Source organism: Bombina bombina, chromosome 3 (assembly GCF_027579735.1).
Source record: "Bombina bombina isolate aBomBom1 chromosome 3, aBomBom1.pri, whole genome shotgun sequence".
In the NCBI taxonomy this organism is placed as follows: domain Eukaryota; kingdom Metazoa; phylum Chordata; class Amphibia; order Anura; family Bombinatoridae; genus Bombina; species Bombina bombina.
The window spans coordinates 231,908,907-231,933,384 of record NC_069501.1 but is presented as its reverse complement, the minus strand read 5'-3'; the positions used below and the strand labels follow the sequence as shown (position 1 = coordinate 231,933,384).

The 24,478-nt window shown below is 41.5% G+C and overlaps 1 protein-coding gene across 1 annotated transcript in view; it reads left to right on the top strand.

Annotated features, from left to right (window-relative positions):
- Nucleotides 1-24,478, top strand: part of SUPT6H (SPT6 homolog, histone chaperone and transcription elongation factor) — a 270,720-nt gene that overhangs the window by 59,330 nt on the left and 186,912 nt on the right. The window contains 3 exon segments of the mRNA XM_053706195.1: nt 7,273-7,423; nt 7,774-7,928; nt 9,165-9,360. Coding sequence (XP_053562170.1) covers nt 7,273-7,423; nt 7,774-7,928; nt 9,165-9,360 — 502 coding nt within the window.

The following is a 24,478-nucleotide window of genomic DNA, read 5'->3' as shown; positions in this document are numbered from 1 at the left end:
ATCATGTGACCAGCTTTGCTGGGCTCTTTGCCATTTCCTGTTGGGGAAGAGAATATCCCACAAGTAAGGATGACGCCGTGGACCGGACACACCGTTGGAGAAAGTAATTTATCAGGTAAACATAAATTCTGTTTTTAAACAACTTTCCCATTTACTTTTATCATCAAATTTGCCTTGTTCCCTTGGTGGTATTTTTGAAAAGCTAAACCTAGCAAGGCTCAAACTGATTTCTAAACAGTTGAAAACCGCCTCCTAGCTCAGGGCATTTTGAAAGTTTTTCACAGTTAGACTGTGCTAGTTCACATGTGTCATATAGATAACATTGTGCTCACTCCCGTGAAGTTATTTAGGAGTCTTCACTGATTGACTACACTGCATGTCTGTCAAAGGCACTTAGATAAGGAGGCTGTCTGCAAAGGCTTAGATACAAGGTAATCACAAAGGTAAAAAGTATATTAATATAACTGTGTTGGTTATGCAAAAACGGGGAATGGGTAATAAAGGGATTATCCATCTTTTTAAATAAGAAAAAATTTGGTGTAGACTGTCCCTTTAAGGTATGACTAGCCATATTTCTAACAAGACTGTGTAATGCTGGAAGGCTGTCATTTCCCCTCATGGGGACCGGTAAGCCATTTTCTTAGTCTCAAACAGAATAAAGGGCTTAATATGGGCTATAAAACTGGTAGACACTTTTATGGGCTAAATCGATTGCTTTATTTGGACATTTTATACATGTTTATTCTGATAATTCACACTTATAAACTTGGGGAACGTTTTTTTAACGTCAGGCACTATGTTAGACACCTTTTCCAGTCAGGAAGGGCCTTCCCAGTTGTAGGCTGAGCCTCATTTTCGCGCCATTACTGCGCAGTTGTTTTTGAGAGCAAGACATGCAGATGCATGTGTGAGGACCTGAAAGTAGTTGGAAAAGTTCCTAGAAGGCGTCATTTGGTATCGTATTCCCCTCTGGGCTTGGTAAAGTCACAGCAAAGGCTGTAGCTGGGACTGTATAGGGGTTAAATCTGTAACCGGCTCCGGTTTCGTTATTTTAAGGGTTAAAGCTCTGAAAATTGGTGTGCAATACTTTTAATGCTTTAAGACACTGTGGTGAAATTTTGGTAAATTTTGAACAATTCCTTCATATATTTTCACATATTCAGTAATAAAGTGTGCTCTGTTTAAAATTTAAAGAGACAGTAACGGTTTTGTTTTAAAACGGTTTTTGTGCTTTATTGACAAGTTTAAGCCTGTTTAACATGTCTGTGCCTTCAGATAAGCTATGTTCTATATGTATGAAAGCCAATGTGTCTCCCCCTTCAAAATTGTGTGATAATTGTGCCATAGCGTCCAAACAAAGTAAGGACAGTACTGCCACAGATAATTAAATTGCCCAAGATGATTCCTCAGATGAAGGGAGTAGACATGGTTCTACATCATCTCCTTCTGTGTCTACGCTAGTTTTGCCCACGCAGGAGGCCCCTAGTACTTCTAGCGCGCCAATGCTTATTACCATGCAACAATTGACGGCTGTAATGGATAACTCCATAGCAAATATTTTATCCAAAATGCCTGCATATCAGAGAAAGCGCAATTGCTCTGTTTTAAACACTGAAGAGCAGGAGGGCGCTGATGATAATTGTTCTGTCATACCCTCACACCAATCTGAAGGGGCCATGAGGGAGGTTTTGTCAGATGGGGAAATTTCAGATTCAGGAAAAATTTCTCAACAGGCTGAACCTGATGTTGTGACATTTAAATTTAAATTAGAACATCTCCGCGCACTGCTTAAGGAGGTGTTATCTACTCTGGATGATTGTGACAACTTGGTCATTCCAGAAAAATTATGCAAGATGGACAAGTTCCTAGAGGTTCCCCCTCCTATATTTAAGAAATTATTTCCTATGGTCGACCCCAGAAAGGACTTATGGCAGACAGTCCCTAAGATCGAGGGGGCAGTTTCTACTCTAAACAAGCGCACTACTATTCCTATCGAGGATAGTTGTGCTTTCAAAGATCCTATGGATAAAAAATTGGAAGGTTTGCTTAAATAGATTTTTGTACAGCAAGGCTACCTTCTACAACCCATTTCGTGCATTTTTCCTGTCACTACAGCAGCGTGGTTCTGGTTCGAGGAACTAGAAAAGTCGCTCAGTAGAGAGACTCCATATGAGGAGGTTATGGACAGAGTTCACGCACTTAAGTTGGCTAACTCTTTTATTTTAGATGCCGCTTTGCAATTAGCTAGATTAGCGGCGAATAATTCAGGGTTTGCAATTGTGGCGCGCAGAGCGCTTTGGCTAAAGTCTTGGTCAGCGGATGTATCATCCAAGACAAAATTGCTTAACATCCCCTTCAAGGGTAAAACTCTCTTTGGACCAGAATTGAAAGAGATTATCTCAGACATCACTGGGGGAAAGGGTCACGCCCTCCCACAAGATAGGCCTTTCAAGGCCAAGAATAAGTCTAATTTTCGTTCCTTTCGTAATTTCAGGAACGGACCGGCCTCTAATTCTGCATCCTCTAAGCAAGAGGGTAATGCCTCACAGTCCAAACCAGCCTGGAAACCGATGCAAGGCTGGAACAAGGTTAAGCAGACCAAGAAGCCTGCTACCGCTAACAAAACAGCATGAAGGAGTAGCCCCCGATCCGGGACCGGATCTAGTGGGGGGCAGACTCTCTCTCTTTGCTCAGGCTTGGGCAAGAGATGTTCAGGATCCCTGGACGCTAGAAATAGTTTCTCAGGGTTATCTTCTGGAATTCAAGGAACTACCCCCAAGGGGAAGGTTCCACATGTCTCACTTATCCTCAAACCAAATAAAGAGACAGGCGTTCTTACATTGTGTAGAAGACCTGTTAAAGATGGGAGTGATAAACCCAGTTCCAATGAAGGAACAAGGAATGGGATTTTACTCAAATCTGTTAGTAGTTCCCAAAAAAGAGGGAACCTTCAGACCTATTCTGGATTTAAAGATCCTAAACAAATTTCTCAGGGTACAATCGTTCAAAATGGAAACCATTCGAACGATTCTACCCACTATCCAGGAAGGTCAATTTATGACTACCGTGGATCTAAAGGATGCGTACCTACATATTCCTATCCATAAAGAACATCATCAGTTCCTAAGGTTCGCCTTTCTGGACAAACATTACCAGTTTGTGGCCCTCCCATTCGGATTAGCCACTGCTCCAAGGATTTTCACAAAGGTACTCGGGTCCCTTCTAGCGGTTCTAAGACCGAGGGGCATTGCAGTAGTACCATACTTGGACGACATTCTAATACAAGCGTCGTCCCTTTCAAAAGCAAAGGCTCATACAGACATCGTTCTGGCCTTTCTCAGATCTCACGGATGGAAGGTGAACATAGAAAAAAGTTCTCTGTCTCCGTCAACAAGAGTTCCCTTCTTGGGTACAATAATAGATTCCTTAGAAATGAGGATCTTTCTGACAGATGTCAGAAAGTCAAAACTTCTAAGCGCTTGTCAAGTTCTTCATTCTGTTCCACGTCCTTCCATAGCTCAGTGCATGGAAGTAGTAGGGTTGATGGTTGCAGCAATGGACATAGTTCCTTTTGCACAAATTCATCTAAGACCATTACAACTGTGCATGCTGAAACAGTGGAATGGGGACTATACAGACTTGTCTCCAGTGATTCAAGTAGATCAGAAGACCAGGGATTCACTCCGTTGGTGGATATCCCTGGACCACCTATCCCAGGGAATGAGCTTCCGCAGACCAGAGTGGGTCATTGTTACGACCGACGCCATTCTGGTGGGCTGGGGTGCGGTCTGGGAATCCCTGAAAGCTCAGGGACTATGGTCTCGGGAAGAGTCTCTTCTCCCGATAAACATTCTGGAACTAAGAGCGATATTCAATGCTCTCAGGGCTTGGCCTCAGCTTGCAAAGGCCAGATTCATAAGATTCCAATCAGACAACATGACGACTGTTGCTTATATCAATCATCAGGGGGGGACAAGGAGTTCCCTGGCGATGAAAGAAGTAACCAAAATAATACAATGGGCGGAGAATCACTCCTGCCATCTATCTGCGATCCACATCCCAGGTGTGGAAAACTGGGAAGCGGATTATCTGAGTCGTCAGACATTCCATCCAGGGGAGTGGGAACTCCACCCAGAGATTTTTGCCCAGTTGACTCAATTATGGGGCATTCCAGACATGGATCTGATGGCGTCTCGTCAGAACTTCAAGGTTCCTTGCTACGGGTCCAGATCCAGGGATCCCAAGGTGACTCTAGTGGATGCACTAGTAGTGCCTTGGACCTTCAACCTAGCTTATGTGTTTCCACCGTTTCCTCTCATTCCCAGGCTGGTAGCCAGGATCAAACAGGAGAGGGCCTCGGTGATCTTGATAGCTCCTGCGTGGCCAAGCAGGACTTGGTATGCAGACCTGGTGAATCTGTCATCGGTTCCACCATGGAAGCTACCTTTGAGACAGGACCTTCTTGTTCAGGGTCCATTCGAACATCCAAATCTGGTCTCCCTCCAGCTGACGGCTTGGAGATTGAACGCTTGATTCTATCAAAGCGTGGGTTTTCAGATTCTGTGATTGATACTCTGGTTTAGGCCAGAAAACCGGTAACTAGAAAGATTTACCATAAAATATGGAAAAGATATATCTGCTGGTGTGAATCCAAGGGATTCCCTTGGAATAAGATAAAAATTCCTAAGATTCTTTCCTTTCTGCAAGAAGGTTTGGATAAAGGATTATCTGCGAGTTCTCTAAAGGGACAGATTTCTGCCTTATCTGTCTTACTACACAAACGACTGGCAGCTATGCCAGATGTTCAAGCATTTGTTCAGGCTCTGGTCAGGATCAAGCCTGTTTACAGACCTTTGACTCCTCCCTGGAGTTTAAATCTAGTTCTTTCAGTTCTTCAAGGGGTTCCGTTTGAACCTCTACATTCCATAGATATTAAGTTGTTATCTTGGAAAGTTTTGTTTTTGGTTGCTATTTCTTCTGCTAGAAGAGTTTCAGAGTTATCTGCTCTGCAATGTTCTCCGCCCTATCTGGTGTTCCATGCAGATAAGGTGGTTTTGCGTACTAAGCCTGGTTTTCTTCCAAATGTTGTTTCTAACAAAAATATTAACCAGGAGATAGTTGTACCTTCTTTGTGTCCGAATCCAGTTTCAAAGAAGGAACGTTTGTTACACAATTTGGACGTAGTCCGTGCTCTAAAATTCTATTTAGAAGCTACAAAAGATTTCAGACAAACATCTTCTCTGTTTGTCGTCTATTCTGGTAAAAGGAGAGGTCAAAAAGCGACTTCTACCTCTCTTTCCTTTTGGCTTAAAAGCATCATCCGATTGGCTTACGAGACTGCCGGACGGCAGCCTCCTGAAAGAATCACAGCTCACTCCACTAGGGCTGTGGCTTCCACATGGGCCTTCAAGAACGAGGCTTCTGTTGATCAGATATGTAAGGCAGCGACTTGGTCTTCACTGCACACTTTTGCCAAATTTTACAAATTTGATACTTTTGCTTCTTCGGAGGCTATTTTTGGGAGAAAGGTTTTGCAAGCCGTGGTGCCTTCCGTTTAGGTAACCTGATTTGCTCCCTCCCTTCATCCGTGTCCTAAAGCTTTGGTATTGGTTCCCACAAGTAAGGATGAAGCAGTGGACCGGACACACCAATGTTGGAGAAAACAGAATTTATGCTTACCTGATAAATTACTTTCTCCAACGGTGTGTCCGGTCCACGGCCCGCCCTGGTTTTTTAATCGGGTCTGATGAATTATTTTCTCTAGCTACAGTCACCACGCTACCATATGGTTTCTCCTATATTTTTCCTCCTGTCCGTCGGTCGAATGACTGGGGTGGGCGGAGCCTAGGAGGGACTATATGGCCAGCTTTGCTGGGACTCTTTGCCATTTCCTGTTGGGGAAGAGATATTCCCACAAGTAAGGATGACGCCGTGGACCGGACACACCGTTGGAGAAAGTAATTTATCAGGTAAGCATAAATTCTGTTTTTTCTACCAGAACTCATAATAGTCTGTTTTGTCCATATTCTTTTGTAAGGGAGTACCTGGCTTGTTGATATTAAAGGAACACGAAAGTCAAAATTGAACTTTCATGATTCCGATAGAACATATAATTGTAAACAACTTTCCTGTTCATTTCCATTACATTTAGCCACCAATCAGCAAGTGTTACCCAAATGCAGAACCAAAAATGAGCCGGCTCCTAAGCTTACATTCCTGCTTTTCAAATAAAGATGCCAAGAGAACAAAGCTAAATTGATAATAGGAGTAAAATAGAAAGTTGCTTAAACTGCATGCTCTATCTGAATCATGACAAAAAAAGTTTCATATCCCTTTTAAGGACACCAAGATAATGAAGCTTAATTGATAAATTAGTAAGTTATTTAAAAATGTATTCTCTACCTGTATCGGAAAAGAAAATGTTGTTTCAGGTCACTGTTGTCAAATTGAGATTTTTATTTATTTTTTTAAACCATAATTCCTGTAATTTCTTCACTCAATAATTAAGTGTTCAGCAGACCCCCTAGGTCTGTACTATAATTTATAGCAATTCTTGAAATTTAAGACTTTTGCAAAAGAACCATGATGACTTTTTAAAGCATTATCCTGGATATAGAGCTTTTTCTTTGGTGAATGTTCATAAGAAAGGATAATGGGGGCACATCTAAAACAAATGGTCGCACGGTTATAATCAAGTTTTGCAATGTGTTGGCACAAATTACAAAATTTGGAAGAATTATAAAAAGGGGGTGTCTTTACATTAAAGGACCAGTCAACACAGTAGATTTGCATAATCAACAAATGCAAGATAACAAGACAATGCAATAGCACTTAGTCTGAACTTCAAATGAGTAGTAGATTATTTTTTTTCTGACAATTTAAAAGTTGTCTTTTTCCAGTCCCCCTGTACCATGTGACTGCCATCAGCCAATCACAAATACATACACGTACCATGTGACAGCCATCAGCCATTCAGAAATGCATACATACTTATTCTTGCACATGCTCAGTAGGAGCTGGTGACTCCAAAAGTTTAAATATAAAGACTGGGCACATTTAGTTAATGGAAGTAAATTGGAAAGTTGTTTAAAATGGCATGCTCTTTCTGAATAATGAAAGTTTAATTTTGATTGAGTGTCCCTTTAACACTCTGTGTGTGTGTGTGTGTGTGTAAACAAAATGGTTCTTTTTCCGTGTGAAGAACTTTGTGTAGCTCTAGTATGAACAGAACTGCATATGTATAAATTCCTATTCCCCTTCTGTTGCTTGCAGTCAGTTTAGTACTCCAGAAGTAGTGCTGGAGGGAGCGCGTTACATGGTTGCGCTGCAGATTGCCAGGGAGCCCCTTGTCAGGCAAGTTCTGAGGCAAACCTTTCAAGAGCGTGGCAAGATTAACATCATCCCAACAAAAAAGGGTAAAAAGGTAGGTCTTATTTGTCTTTGTTTTAGGAAGTACTCCTAGTCTCCTAAGGCACGGTTATCAACAACCTGCTTTCATGAAGAAAAATCATGCACAGAGAAATTTGTTTCGCATTCAGAACCCCACTTAGTAAGATAATTCTTAAGCTGAAATTTACTTACCTAAAGTTTTATTTGCTGATGAAATATCTTTGATAATCTCACAATACCAGAGAGCTCTAGAGAATCAGTGTCACCTTCAGGTTAGATAAAAGGTGGATGGCTTGTTGCTTTTATAGACCTGAGCAACCCATAGTAAAAGTACAGCCTTTCATGTTCTATACTTATATTATCTAATATCTTCGGTTTGTATAGGAAATTGATGAAGCCCATTATGCGTATGCTTTCAAGTATTTGAAGAATAAACTAGTTAAAGAGCTGCGTGATGAACAGTTTCTCAAGATGAACATTGCAGAGGAGGAAGGACTAATAACCGTGGAGATCTGCATTGATCTGAAAGATGTTGAGGGGTAAGTAAAGTATAGATTACAGCAGGTTCATAAGAATAAGTATATGACATATGACAATACAGGTGGCCCTCGTTTTACAACGGTTCATTTTACACCGTTTCAGAATAACAACCTTTTTTTCCAGTCATGTGACTGCTATTGAAAAGCATTGAGAAGCAGTGCATTTATTAAAATAGCCAGTAGGTGGAGCTGTCCGATTGTGTTGCAGCAAAGCCAAGCAAGCTGAAATTAATCAGTTGAACCAGACCTGAGCTATCGAGCAGATTTCAAAGGAACAAGATCTTCCTGTCTATAAATCAGTCCAGATTGGAATGCATAGAAATAACTGCAGAAAAATGCAAGTGAAGTCTGTGTTGTGTGATTATGTTATTAGGTTTATAATGCTGTTTAGCAAATGTTTTTGTTAATTTAACTTAGTTTCATTATATATTCTGTATTGTGTGATTATTTTATTAGGTTTATAATGCTGTTTAGCATTTAAAGTCTTCATTTCAAAGCTTTAAATATAATGTATTAGGTGTTACTTATGACAATTTTGAGAGGGGCCTGGAACCTATCTCCCTCACTTCCCATTGACTTACATTATAAACTGGGTTTCAATTTACAACGGTTTTGATTTACAACCATTCCTTCTGGAACCTATCCCCGGCGTAAACTGAGGGCTACCTGTATATCTTTTCTTATAAGGGCCTTTTTCACAAACATTGGTCATGTACTTTAGACTTTAAATATTCTAATATAAAATGTTTAATTATGTGTAGGTAAAAAATTTGCAATATTCTTACATTATTTATTTTTGTCCACTTTTCCTGTAATTTAATAATGAAAATTGTGAGCTTTTACAGTTGCACACTCTAAAGACTCATAGCCATCTAATTGGTCACCGGAGAGAAGAAAACCTAGGTTACAACATGGAAGCACATTACTTTATGGATATTAAAAGTTGACACTTCAATATTTAAACTAATTTAAAGAAATACATCTGCATATAATTCTCAGGCTAATATTTGCTTTAAATGCAGCATTTTGTCTAGCATTTGTTTAGCGTTTAATGCCCCTTTTAAAGCTTTGTGATCTGTAATCCAAAAACATACATTCCGCGACTTCTATATTTTCATAAAGCAGTATTATTCTGAAATATGCAATTATTAAGGTCAAATGTTTTGAAATAAATTAGGATAAAGTGGCTTTTTCTAGCCATTAAGTTTTGTAACACACTTTTATTTCTCTTTTTAGTTTTGGTACAGATCAATCCTATTTTGAAGAAATCAAGCAGTTTTATTACAGAGATGAGTTCAGTCACCAGGTACAAGAGTGGAACAGGCAGCGAACACTGGCAATTGAACGTGCCTTGAAACAATTTTTGTACCCTCAAATGGGAAAGGAACTAAGAAGCAAACTCATTTCTGAGGCTAAAGACTTTGTAATCAAGGTAAGACTTTATGCCATGTAAGGAAAATGTACTGTGTGCTAGAGTTTCCTTGATAGAGATAAAAAGGGCAAAATGCATTATTTAATAAAAGGCAGAAGACTTTGCTTATGTACTAAATCAAGTACATTACCACGTCTAATTAAAAAATATTGTTGCCTTTTGTTATATATTATAGTGTATACGAAAACGGAAATTAATGTATGACCCTTTTGTCTTAATATAGTTTCTCTGTATTTAACTGCTCAAGAAAGGTAGAAGGTGTAGGCAATAGGTACAAGTGTATACCAGTACTATGATCTGAAAACAAAAACGAAATTTATACTTACATGATAAATGTATTTCTTTCTTGACATGGTGAGTCCACGGATCATCTCTAATTGCTATTGGGAATATCACTCCTGGCCAGCAGGAGGAGGCAAAGAGCACCACAGCAAAGCTGTTAAGTATCACCTCCCTTCTCTCCAACCCCAGTCATTCGACCGAAGGAAAAAGAGAAAGGAAGTAACAAAAGGGGGCAGAGGTGTCTGAGGTTTACAACACAAAAAATGTCTAAACAGGGCGGGCTGTGGACTCACCGTGTCAAATAAATAAATTTATCAGGTAAGCATAAATTTTGTTTTCTTTCTAATGACACAGTCCACGGATCATCTCTAATTACTTTTGGGAATAAATACCCAAGCTAGAGAACACAGATGATAAGGGAGGGAAAAGACAGGGAACCTAAACGGAAGGCACCACTGCTTGAAGAACCTTTCTCCAAAAAGAAGCCTCAGCCGAGGAAAAAGTATCAAATTTATAGAATTTTGAAAGTGTGAAGAGAGGACCAAGTTGCAGCCTTGCAAATATGTTCAAACAGAAGCTTCATTTTTAAACGCCCAGGAAGAGGAAACCGCCCTCGTGGAATGAGCCGTTATTCTCTCAGGAGGCTGCTGTCCAGCAGTTTCATTGGCCAAACAAATTATACTCTTCAGCCAAAAAGAAAGACAAGTAGCCGTAGCTTTCTGACCCTTGCGTTTCCCAGAGAAAACAACAAACCAAGCAGAAGACTGGTGAAAATTCTTAGTAGCCTGTAAATAGTATTTCAATGCACGCACCACATCTATGTTGTGCAACAGACGCTCCTTATGAGAAGAAGGTTTAGGACACAAAGGAACAATGATTTCTTGATTAACATCCGATCCACTTTAGGGAGGAAACCTAACTTAGTACGCAAAACTACCTTATCCGAATGAAAAATAAGGTAAGGGGATTCACACTGCAAAGCCGAGAGCTCTGAGACTCTCGGAGCAGAAGAAATTGCAACAAGAAACAAAACTTTCCAAGATAACATCTTAATATCTAAAGAATGCATAGGCTCAAAGCCTGCTGAAAAAATTTAAGAACCAGGTTAAGACTCCAGGGAGGAGTAACAGATTCAAACACAGGCCTGATTCTGACCAAGGCTTGACAGAAGGATTGTACATCTGGCACGTCCGCCAGATGCTTATGCAACAATATAGATAAGGCAGAAATCTGACCCTTCACGGTACTAGCAGATAATCCCTTCTCCGGACCCTCCTGGAGAAAAAACAAAACCCTAGGAATCCGAACTCCAAGAGTAACCTCTGGATTCACACCAATACAGATATCTACGCTATAGCTTATAGTAAATCTTTCTGGTAACAGGCTTACAAGCCTGAATCATGGTCTCAATGACCAACTCAGAAAAGCCACGCTTTGATAAAATAATGCGTTCAATCTCCAAGCAGTCAGCTTCAGAGAAACAAGATTTGGGTGAAGGAAGGGCCCTTTAAGTAGAAGGTCCTTCCTCAGAGGAAGTCTCCAAGGTGGGAGAGAGGACATCTCCACTAGGTCTGCATACCAGATCCTTCAAGGCCACGCCGATGCAATGAGGATCTCCTGTTTGATTCGAGCAATGACCCGTGGAAGGAGCGTGAACGGAGGAAACAGGTATGCTAGACTGAAATTCCAAGGGACCGCCAGAGCATCTGTCAGTACAACCTAAGGATCATTGACTTCGACCCGTACCTCGTGAGCTTGGCATTCTGTTGAGATGCCATGAGATCCAGCTCCGGCTGTCCCCATTTGAGAATCAAGTTGGAAAACACCTTTTGGAGGGTGAAAAGTCTATCTGCTCAGAAAATCCGCTTCCCAATTGTCCACTCCTGGATTGTGGATTGCAGATAGCAGTTGTGGGTCTCCGCCCACTGGATAATCCTGGATACCTCTGTCATGGCCAAGCAACTCAGAGTTCCTCCCTGATGGTTGATGTAAGCCACCGAAGTTATGTTGTCCGACTGGAACCTGATAAACCGGGCTGAAGCTAACTGAGGCCAGGCCAGGCCAGAAGAGCATTGAAGATTGCCCTCAGCTCTAGGATATTTATGGGAAGAACTGACTCCTCCAGAGTCCATTTCTTCTGAGCCTTTAGCGAACCCCAAACTGCTCCCCATCCCAACAGGCTGGCATCTGTGGTCACAATCAACCAGGAAGGTCTGCGGAAGCAGGTTCCCTGGGAGAGATGTTCCTGAGATAACCATCAAGGAAGAGAATCTCTTGTCCGCATAATCCCCGTTCCATTGTTTGAGCATGCATAACTGCAGAGGTCTGAGATGGAACCAGGCAAACGGAATGATGTCCATGGCAGCTACCATCAGACCAATTACCTCCACATATTGGGCCAATATCTTTGTCTTTCTGACCTGTCAGAAATAGTTTAATTGATAAGGAATCTCAAAAAAGTCAAACACTGTCCAGCACTTCCAATGTACTCACGTGCAAGCTGGAGGGGCCTGCAATCCCCAAACATAAATGTACAAAAAAGAAACAGAAGCACTGTGGAATTTGCTTCAAAATCTTGTTTATTCCATTATGGAGGGAACAAGTGTAGACCACGTTTCGGCCCGCTGCTTTTATTCATGTCATGCCAGTTAATACCATGCATGCACACCTTTATACACTCCACCAGGTGGTTAATTTGCATATTCATTAGTATTCTTAATCACCTATTCAGCTAAAGCTCATGTACTCTAACACCCCCTAGTGGCTCTCATTAAAAATGAAAACATAGTTATATATACACTATATAAAAACATAGATATGTACACTCAAAAGGCAAAGAATAACTACTCACCCAGGTGGCGCCATATTAAAAAAAAAATAAAGTATTTTCAAATACAAATCTCTCCTCAAATTGATTCATGTATATTTTGGCATATGTTGGGGCAACATTGGATCCCATGGCAGTCCCCTGTTTCTGCATTAAAAAATCATCTTAAAATAAGTAGTTGTAATAGAGAATCTTACAATAAATTCCTGTTGCATTTCAGAATAATCATAAGAGAAGGCCAAGGTTTTCTTAATGGCACTCAAACCACTAGAGTGGGTAATGGATGTGTACAAGCTTACTACATCCAATGTGTAAAGAATACATTTATTTGGCTAAATATCTAAATGCTCTAATTTCAACAAGAAATCACTAGTGTCCTTAATATAGGACACAAATTTCACAACCTACGGCTGTAACAGTTTATCCAAATATATTGGAGAATGTAGAATTAGTACTGGCTACTGTAGGCCTCTCGGGGGGGGGGGGGGGGGGGGAGACCTATTCTTATGGATCTTAGGGAATGTGTAGAAAATTGGGATGATCGCATCATCTACCCATAAAAATTTCCTTGTCGCTGCATCAATTATGCCCAATTTTTCTTCTCTCTCAACACACCCAAAGATCTCTTTTTGAATCATACTAGTTGGATCTTTCTCCAATCTTTCATATACATTGGAATTACTTAACTGTGCCAGTATTTTATTAACATAATATCCTCTGTCTAAAATTATAGTGGCTCCACCCTTATCGGCCTGCTTACAGATAATATCCCTGTTGTTTTTTAATTTATCAAGTGCCACATATTCAGATTTAGACATGTTCTTATTAAGCCTCAAAGTGTTCTGTTTAAGCATTTCAACATCTTTATTTCTTCTGTTATGTGTGATCAGTCCACGGGTCATCATTACTTCTGGGATATAACTCCTCCCCAACAGGAAATGCAAGAGGATTCACCCAGCAGAGCTGTATATAGCTCCTCCCCTCTACGTCAGTCCCAGTCATTCTCTTGCACCCAACGACTAGATAGGATGTGTGAGAGGACTATGGTGATTATACTTAGTTTTTATGACTTCAATCAAAAGTTTGTTATTTTACAATAGCACCGGAGCGTGTTATTACTTCTCTGGCAGAGTTTGAGGAAGAATCTACCAGAGTTTTTTACTATGATTTTAACCGGAGTAGTTAAGATCATATTGCTGTTCTCGGCCATCTGAGGGAGGTAAAATCTTCAGATCAGGGGACAGCGGGCAGATGAATCTGCATTGAGGTATGTAGCAGTTTTTATTTTCTGAATGGAATTGATGAGAAAATCCTGCCATACCGTTATAATGACATGTATGTATACACTTCAGTATTCTGGGGATGGTATTTCACCGGAACTACTCTGTTAAAAGTCACTAATCCTTTTAATAAGTATTTATCATGTTAAACGTTTTTGCTGGAATGTAGAATCGTTTACATTTCTGAGGTACTGAGTGAATAAATATTTGGGCATTATTTTCCACTTGGCAGTTGTTTGGTTTTAATTGTGACAGTTTCGTTTCTCTTCACTGCTGTGTATGAGGGGGAGGGGCCGTTTTTGGCGCTCTTTGCTACGCATCAAAAAATTCCAGTCAGTTACTCTTATATTTCCTGCATGATCCGGTTCATCTCTGACAGATCTCAGGGGTCTTCAAACTTCTTTGGAGGGAGGTAGATTCTCTCAGCAGAGCTGTGAGAATTTTATATTGACTGTGAATAAAAACGTTGCTCTATAATTTTTATGTCAAATTTAATTATTGTTATTTTACTAATGGGAACAAACCTTTGCTAAAAGTTGTGTTGTTTTAAAGTTTGATGCTATAACTGTTTTTCAGTTCATTGTTTCAACTGTCATTTAATCGTTTAGTACCTCTTTGAGGCACAGTACGTTTTTGCTAAAAAAGATTATAACCAAGTTGCAAGTTTATTGCTAGTGTGTTAAACATGTCTGACTCAGAGGAAGATAGCTGTGTCATTTGTTCCAATGCCAAGGTGGAGCCCAATAGAAATTTATGTACTAACTGTATTGATGCTACTTTAAATAAAAGTCAATCTGTACAATTTGAACAAATTTCACCAAACAGCGAGGGGAGAGTTATGCCGACTAACTCGCCTCACGCGGCAGTACCTGCATCTCCCGCCCGGGAGGTGCGTGATATTATGGCGCCTAATACATCTGGGCGGCCATTACAGATAACATTACAAGATATGGCTACTGTTATGACTGAAGTTTTGTCTAAATTACCAGAACTAAGAGGCAAGCGTGATCACTCTGGGGTGAGAACAGAGTGCGCTGACAATACTAGGGCCATGTCTGATACTGCGTCACAGCTTGCAGAGCATGAGGACGGAGAGCTTCATTCTGTAGGTGACGGTTCTGATCCAAACAGATTGGATTCAGATATTTCAAATTTTAAATTTAAATTGGAGAACCTCCGTGTATTACTAGGGGAGGTCTTAGCAGCTCTCAATGATTGTAACACCGTTGCAATACCAGAGAAACTGTGTAGGTTGGATAAATACTTTGCGGTACCGGCGAGTACTGACGTTTTTCCTATACCTAAGAGACTAACTGAAATTGTTACTAAGGAGTGGGATAGACCCGGTGTGCCGTTCTCACCCCCTCCAATATTTAGAAAGATGTTTCCAATAGACACCACCACTCGGGACTTATGGCAAACGGTCCCTAAGGTGGAGGGAGCAGTTTCTACTTTAGCTAAGCGTACCACTATCCCGGTGGAGGATAGCTGTGCTTTTTCAGATCCAATGGATAAAAAATTAGAGGGTTACCTTAAGAAAATGTTTGTTCAACAAGGTTTCATATTGCAACCCCTTGCATGTATCGCGCCGATTACGGCTGCGGCAGCATTTTGGATTGAGTCTCTGGAAGAGAACCTTAGTTCATCTACGCTAGACGACATTACGGACAGGCTTAGAGTCCTTAAACTAGCTAATTCATTCATTTCGGAGGCCGTAGTACATTTAACCAAACTTACGGCTAAGAACTCAGGATTCGCCATACAGGCACGTAGGGCGCTGTGGCTAAAATCCTGGTCAGCTGATGTTACTTCTAAGTCCAAATTACTTAATATACCTTTCAAGGGGCAGTCTTTATTTGGGCCCGGTTTGAAAGAAATTATCGCTGACATTACAGGAGGTAAGGGCCACGCCCTACCTCAAGACAAAGCCAAAGCTAAGGCTAGACAGTCTAATTTTCGTCCCTTTCGGAATTTCAAAACAGGAGCAGCATCAACCTCCACTGCACCAAAACAGGAGGGAGCTGTTGCTCGTTACAGGCAAGGCTGGAAGCCTAACCAGTCCTGGAACAAGAGCAAGCAGGCCAGGAAACCTGCTGCTGCCCCAAAGACAGCATGAACCGAGAGCCCCCGATCCGGGACCGGATCTAGTGGGGGGCAGACTTTCTCTCTTCGCCCAGGCCTGGGCAAGAGATGTTCAGGATCCCTGGGCGCTAGAGATCATATCTCAGGGATACCTTCTAGACTTCAAATTATCTCCCCCAAGAGGGAGATTTCATCTGTCAAGATTGTCAACAAACCAGATAAAGAAAGAAGCGTTTCTACGCTGTGTACAAGATCTGTTATTAATGGGAGTGATCCATCCGGTTCCGCGGTCGGAACAAGGACAAGGGTTCTACTCAAACCTGTTTGTGGTTCCCAAAAAAGAGGGAACTTTCAGGCCAATCTTAGATTTAAAGATTCTAAACAAATTCCTAAGAGTTCCATCGTTCAAAATGGAAACTATTCGGACAATCTTACCCATGATCCAAAAGGGTCAGTACATGACCACAGTGGATTTAAAAGATGCTTACCTTCACATACCGATTCACAAAGATCATCACCGGTATCTAAGGTTTGCCTTCTTAGACAGGCACTACCAGTTTGTAGCTCTCCCATTCGGATTGGCTACGGCTCCAAGAATCTTCACAAAGGTTCTGGGTGCCCTTCTGGCGGTACTAAGACCGCGAGGGATTTCGGTAGCTCCGTACCTAGACGACATTCTAATACAAGCTTCAAGCTTTCAAACTGCCAAGTCTCATACAGAGTTAGTTCTGGCATTTCTAAGGTCGCATGGATGGAAAGTGAACGAAAAGAAGAGTTCTCTTTTTCCTCTCACAAGGGTTCCATTCTTGGGGACTCTTATAGATTCTGTAGAAATGAAGATTTACCTGACAGAAGACAGGTTAACAAAGCTTCAAAATGCATGCCGTGTCCTTCATTCCATTCAACACCCGTCAGTAGCTCAATGCATGGAGGTGATCGGCTTAATGGTAGCGGCAATGGACATAGTACCTTTTGCACGCCTACACCTCAGACCGCTGCAATTGTGCATGCTAAGTCAGTGGAATGGGGATTACTCAGATTTGTCCCCTACTCTGAATCAAGAGACCAGAAATTCTCTTCTATGGTGGCTTTATCGGCCACACCTGTCCAGGGGGATGCCATTCAGCAGGCCAGACTGGACAATTGTAACAACAGACGCCAGCCTACTAGGTTGGGGCGCTGTCTGGAATTCTCTGAAGGCTCAGGGACTATGGAATCAGGAGGAGAGTCTCCTTCCAATAAACATCCTGGAATTGAGAGCAGTTCTCAATGCCCTTCTGGCTTGGCCCCAATTAACAACTCGGGGGTTCATCAGGTTTCAGTCGGACAACATCACGACTGTAGCTTACATCAACCATCAGGGAGGGACAAGAAGCTCCCTAGCAATGATGGAAGTATCAAAGATAATTCGCTGGGCAGAGTCTCACTCTTGCCACCTGTCAGCAATCCACATCCCGGGAGTGGAGAACTGGGAGGCGGATTTCTTGAGTCGCCAGACTTTTCATCCGGGGGAGTGGGAACTTCATCCGGAGGTCTTTGCCCAAATACTTCGACGTTGGGGCAAACCAGAGATAGATCTCATGGCGTCTCGCCAGAACGCCAAACTTCCTCACTACGGGTCCAGATCCAGGGATCCGGGAGCGGTTCTGATAGATGCTTTGACAGCACCTTGGAACTTCGGGATGGCTTATGTGTTTCCACCCTTCCCGCTGCTTCCTCGATTGATTGCCAAAATCAAACAGGAGAGAGCATCAGTGATTCTAATAGCGCCTGCATGGCCACGCAGGACTTGGTATGCAGATCTAGTGGACATGTCATCCTGTCCGCCTTGGTCTCTACCTCTAAGACAGGACCTTCTGATACAGGGTCCATTCAAACATCAAAATCTAACTTCTCTGAAGCTGACTGCTTGGAAATTGAACGCTTGATTTTATCAAAACGTGGTTTTTCTGAGTCGGTTATTGATACCCTGATACAGGCTAGGAAGCCTGTTACCAGAAGGATTTACCATAAAATATGGCGTAAATACCTATACTGGTGCGAATCCAAAGGTTACTCCTGGAGTAAGGTTAGGATCGCTAGGATATTGTCCTTTCTACAAGAAGGTTTAGAAAAGGGTTTATCAGCTAGTTCATTAAAGGGACAGATTTCAGCTCTGTCCATCTTGTTACACAGGCGTCTGTCAGAAAATCCAGACGTCCAGGCCTTTTGTCAGGCTTTAGTTAGAATCAAGCCTGTGTTTAAAGCTGTTGCTCCGCCATGGAGTTTAAACTTAGTTCTTAACGTTTTACAGGGTGTTCCGTTTGAACCCCTTCATTCCATTGATATAAAATTGTTATCTTGGAAAGTTCTGTTTTTAATGGCTATTTCCTCGGCTCGAAGAGTCTCTGAGTTATCAGCCTTACATTGTGATTCTCCTTATCTGATTTTTCACTCAGACAAGGTAGTTCTGCGTACTAAACCTGGGTTCTTACCTAAGGTAGTCACTAACAGGAATATCAATCAAGAGATTGTTGTTCCATCCTTGTGTCCAAATCCTTCTTCAAAGAAGGAACGTCTTCTACACAATCTGGATGTAGTTCGTGCCCTCAAGTTCTACTTGCAGGCAACTAAAGATTTTCGCCAAACTTCTTCCCTGTTTGTCGTTTATTCTGGACAGAGGAGAGGTCAAAAAGCTTCTGCTACCTCTCTCTCCTTTTGGCTTCGTAGCATAATACGTTTAGCCTATGAGACTGCTGGACAGCAGCCTCCTGAAAGAATTACAGCTCACTCCACTAGAGCTGTGGCTTCCACTTGGGCCTTTAAGAATGAGGCCTCTGTTGAACAGATTTGCAAGGCTGCAACTTGGTCTTCGCTTCATACTTTTTCCAAATTTTACAAATTTGACACTTTTGCTTCTTCGGAGGCTATTTTTGGGAGAAAGGTTCTTCAGGCAGTGGTTCCTTCTGTATAATGAGCCTGCCTATCCCTCCCGTCATCCGTGTACTTTTGCTTTGGTATTGGTATCCCAGAAGTAATGATGACCCGTGGACTGATCACACATAACAGAAGAAAACATAATTTATGCTTACCTGATAAATTCCTTTCTTCTGTTGTGTGATCAGTCCACGGCCCGCCCTGTTTTAAGGCAGGTAAATATCTTTTAAATTATACTTCAGTCACCACTTCACCCTTGGTTACTCCTTTCTCGTTGATTCTTGGTCGAATGACTGGGACTGACGTAGAGGGGAGGAGCTATATACAGCTCTGCTGGGTGAATCCTCTTGCATTTCCTGTTGGGGAGGAGTTATATCCCAGAAGTAATGATGACCCGTGGACTGATCACACAACAGAAGAAAGGAATTTATCAGGTAAGCATAAATTATGTTTTTCTAAGACCATAAATGTATCAATACTATGATGGTAATTACTGGGTGTAAACCTGCTCTTATTTCTCAAACCAACTGTTTTTATACTCGAGCAGTCCCCATTCTTAATATACCTTCACCCCTAGCGTCCAATTGAGTTTCAAGTCCAAAAAAGGATTTAAGCTTAAGATTCCTGTAAAATCTTTGTAAATCTTGTTCAAGACCAAAGAAATTACATCTTACTTTATCGCAGAAAGTGAAACCTCGCTCCAGAAGGGAACGCTCATCGGTTCCTATCCCCTGCGAGGTAATATCCACTACCAGCGTTTGTTTCCCCGGCGTCTCTTTTGTACATTGATAAGGAATCTATGGTTCCCCAGAACACTACCCTTGTAGCTGGTATCAAGGAACTCTTTTCCAAATTCACTTTCCATCCATGAGAACACAGAAAAGATAAAAACATCTTCGTGTGGGAGTTTGCTTGTTGAAAGGATGGCGCCTGAACCAGAATGTCGTCCAGATAAGGCGCCACTGTAATGCCCTGCAACCGGGGCAACGCCAACAGGGATCCCAGGAACTTTGAAAAAATTCTGGGAGCTGTGGCAAGGCCGAATGGAAGAGCCACAAACTGGAAGTGTTTGTCTAGAAAAGCGAACCTCAGAAACTTGTGATGATCCCTGTGGATGGGAACATGCAGGTACGCATCCTTTAAAGCTACTGTTGTCATGTATTAACCCTCTTGAACCAAGGGAAGAATGGAACGAATTGTTTCCATCTTGAAGGACGGTACTCTGAGGAACTTGTTTAGACTTTTGAGGTCTAAAATTGGTCTGAAAGTTCCCTCTTTTTTGGGAACCACGACAGATTGGAGTAAAATCCCAGACCCTGTTCCTGCATTGGAACAGGAACTGTCACTCCCTGGTCGGAAAGGTCCCTGACACAGCATAAGAACGCCTCTCTTTTTATCTTGTCTACAGATAATCTTGAGAGCAGAAACCTGCCCCTGGGAGGAAAGGTCTAGAACTCTAGTTTGTATCCCTAGGACACAATGTCCGCTGCCTATGGATCCGGAACATCCCGAACCCAGGCCTAAGCGAAGAAAGTAAGTTTCCCCCCCACAAGATCCGGTCCCGTATTGGGGCAGATCCTTCATGTTTACTTTGAGTCATTAACAGATTTCTTAGATTGCTTCCCCTTGTTCTAAGACTGGTTGGACCTCCAGGAAGGCTTGGACTGTTCCTGCTTGGCAGAGGGAGAGGAAGTTTTACCCTTTAAGTTTGAAAGGACTCTGACGTCCCTTCTGCTTATTCCTTTTATCCTGAGGGAGGAAATTACCCTTACCTCCCGTAATGTCTGAAATAATTTCAGCCAAGCCTAGCCCAAACAAGGCCTTACTCTTGTAGGGAATCGCCAAAAGCTTAGACTTAGACGACACATCCGCAGACCATGATTTCAACCATAAGGCTCTGCGGGCCAGTACTGCAAAACTTTTTGCTCCCAACTTAATAACTTGTAGCGAAGCATCCGTAATAAAGGAATTGGGCCAACTTAAGAGCCTTGATCCTATCCTGGATCTCCTCAAGGGGAGTATCTGTCTGAATAGATTCAGACAACGCATCAAACCAGTATGCCGCCGCACTGGTGACATTAGCAATACACACCGCAGGTTGCCATTGTAAACCCTGGTGTACATACATCTTTTTCAGTAACCCTTCCAACTTCTTATCCATAGGATCCTTAAAGGAACAGCTATCCTCTATGAGAATAGTGGTTCTCTTAGCCAAAGTGGAAATTGCCCCTTCCACCTTGGGAACTGTCTGCCAAGACACCTTGATAGTCAGCTATTGGAAACATCTTCTTAAAAATTGGGGATGGAGAAAAAGGGGGATTTTTTCCCATTCCCGAGCAATAATCTCTGTAGCCCGGTCTGGTACCGGAAAAACCTCCACCGTGGAAGGAACGTCAAAAGTATTTAACTTACTAGACTTCTTAGGGTTGACTATGAAAGTCATGTTTGAGTCGTCCAAGGTGGCCAAAACCTCTTTAAGTAACAACCTGGGGTGTTCTAGCTTAAACCTGAAGGATACCACTTCAGCATCAGAAGAAGGAATTACACTGTCTGAATCTGAGGAGGAAGATACTTCAGTAGTATCTGAGGGTGAAATCTCAGACTTCTGGGAGGAAATATTTGGCATAGCCACGACTTTGTCAGAAACCTTACTCACTGATTCTTAGCATTTCCTTTTGCGCTTTCCCTGCAGCATGGGAAAAGCAGACAGTGCATCAGTTATCGCCGAGGATATGTGGGTAGCAATGTCTTGCAAGGTAACTCTTACTGGAGTGTGAGAGGAAACGCAGGACACTGCATGTGTAGTCAATAAGGTTTGGGACACTTGAGGAGAAAGCTGCGGCATAACTTGAACAGGAGACCCCTGAAACTGCATCCGCCCCAGACAATGTTGGCTCAGATTCAGAAAGTCTATCCCTGTAATGCAATATTCTCTCAATACATGAGGAACAAAAAGGGATTGGTGGTTCCACATTAGCATCAAAGTACAAGTAACATTTTGCAGGGTCTCTTGGTCCATCCTTACCCAATAAATGAATAAACAAAAAATAAAATAATTTATTTAAATTTTAAATTTGTCAAACGTTACTGTCCCTTTAAATGTTAAAAGTAACTTTTTATTTTCTAAGTGCAGAGCAGGGGCTCTAGAGAAACCCAGACAGCCTCTACACATCAGCAAGCCCTGCTGAGGTGCCTACCTGTCCTGCTGGTTACCGGAGTCAACAGAAGTTAAAGATCCAGACTCAATCCAGAGCTGCTCCCACTGGGTATCATGCAACCATTCTCACATTCTTCTGAGAATGCAGAGCCGCAACGAAAGTACGCCACCCTTCCAGCCCTCAGGATGCGATTAAGAAAAAGCGTGCAAAAACGTTTTTTTCCGCTTCAGAAAAGCTCCGCCCATTGTGGGCGTACCTAGCTGAAACTTCCAGGCCGGCATTAACCTACCACTGTGAAAGTAAAGCCGTCAAGAGTAACAACAAGTAAAACATTACCAAGTTGCTATACCCCTGACCGGAAGACACCGGTAAAAAAAACACTGATTAATGTATTTAACGTCCCAACAGAGTTAACTGTTAAAGTGCCAACATTTTTCTTCCCTTCTTGTAGAAATTAAAATTAGCACTTACCTTAATGGAAATCTGCCTGGCAGCAGGGCAGCTCACTAGGTTTGTGGACCTGTGGGGAAAAAAAGAAAGACTGAACAATCTTACAAAGGCTTTCAAGATAGGGCAGCAACAATTATTTGGGAGGCGCAGTGAGGATTATACCCCACAAATTCCCAATTGCTTAAAAGCCACCACTGCTCTAAAGAGACTGACATGGGCTATGGCTACACCCCAGGAAAGATCAGAACAAACCTGTTCTGCTTTAAAATAATAAAATCTTGATTGAAGAATCTTCTTTAAGACACCTAAACTTTACTACCTCCTTGCTTTTAACGTAGGCAAAGAGAATAACTGGGGTTGGAGGGAAGGGAGGTGATACTTAACAGCTTTGCTGTGGTGCTCTTTGCCGCCTCCTGCTGGCCAGGAGTGATATTCCAAATAGTAATTAGAGATGATCCGTGGACTCACTGTGTCATTTGAAAGAAAGCAGTACTTTATCAGAAGAGAAGCAGATATCATAGATTGCACTCTTGCCTATTGGCCCTTGAAAGTTGAAATAGACACTGGAAGCCATAAAAATTCAAGTGAAGAGTATTTAATAATTAAAAAAAAAAATCTAACATCCCCATTCAGATAAGAAAGAAGCTAGTGCTATATATTGCAGATAAATACAATTATCTGTCAATATGAGTTCACATAAAAAAACTAAAGTTGTCACTTATGAGTGCAAAACTTTTCTTAATCCTCCTCCTGGAGGTTTAATCATACCTAGTTGGAGTCCAAAGTTGGAGTCCAAAGTGGAACCTTTGAACCTCCAGTCATCAGTGCAGTGTAATGAAGTATGAAGTCCTCCTTAAGAGATTGTATGAATTGAAGAAGACCGGGGAAGATCTCTACTTCAGATGCCTTCTTACTACGGTGTGATGGCAAGCAAACTCTGGAGTAACATACCATGTTTTCTAATATATAAAACACCCCTCTCACACACACCTGGCTTCTAAATCAGCAGGCCCTGTTCTATTTGTTAATTTAATACTACTGCTAAGTAGAATATGTGCCTCTGTGTGGCGCTGGTGAACGGTTCTGCTTTGGTATATCCTTAAAGGGATAGTAAACACCTAAAATGTTGTTGTTTGAAAAGATAGCTAATTCCTTTATTAACCATACCGCAGTTTTGCATAACCAAACACTGTTATAGAAATATACTTTTTACCTCTAATTAGCTTGCATTTAAGCTTCTGCTGACTGCCTCCGTATCTCAGATCTTTTGACAGACTTGCATTTCAGTCAATTAGTGCTGGCTCTTAAATAACTTCATGTGCATGAGCACAATATTATCTATATGAAACACATGAACTAACGCCCTCTAGCTGTGAAAAACTGACAAATGCAGAAGCGGCCTTCAAGGGCTTAGAAATTAGCATATGAGCCTACCTAGGTTTAGCTTTCAACTAAGAACAACAATAGAACAAAGCAAATTTGATGATAAAAGTAAATTAGAAAGTTGTTTAAAATGACATGCCCTATCTGAATCATGAACGTTTAATTTGGACTTTACTATCCCTTTAAATAAAGCTGTATTTTAATTCTTGCCATTAGATCCCTTTCTTCATATTCTGCTTGACACCACATGAAGCAGGAATCTATTTGGTATACATATTCCAAGATCCCTAGTTTTTGCAATTGGAATTGATTTCATTACTTTTTGAGAGATGTGCTCTACGTTACCATTTAGACAGCTGCTTGACATTTGCATTCAATCAACTGTGTAACACATGAATAACAGGCTCTGTATCAGCTGCATATATTTGGAATAAAACATCACAATTCTGCAGAAAATCCCTCCATGTGCTACTTATTTGTCTGTCCAGTGTTACCTTTAAGGAAAGCAAAGAGAAAAGGGGACAGATGATGGAAATGTATATCCAGAAGGATAAGAACACCAATCTTGGAAGGGTGAATCTTCCGGTGTAGAGGTTGATTATTAAAGGTCCACTAAACCCAAAATCTTTCTTTCATGATTCAGATAGAGAATAGAAATTTAAACAGCATTACAATTTACTTCTATTATTTATTTTGCTTCATTTTTTAGATATCCTTAGTTGAAGAAAAAGCAATGCACA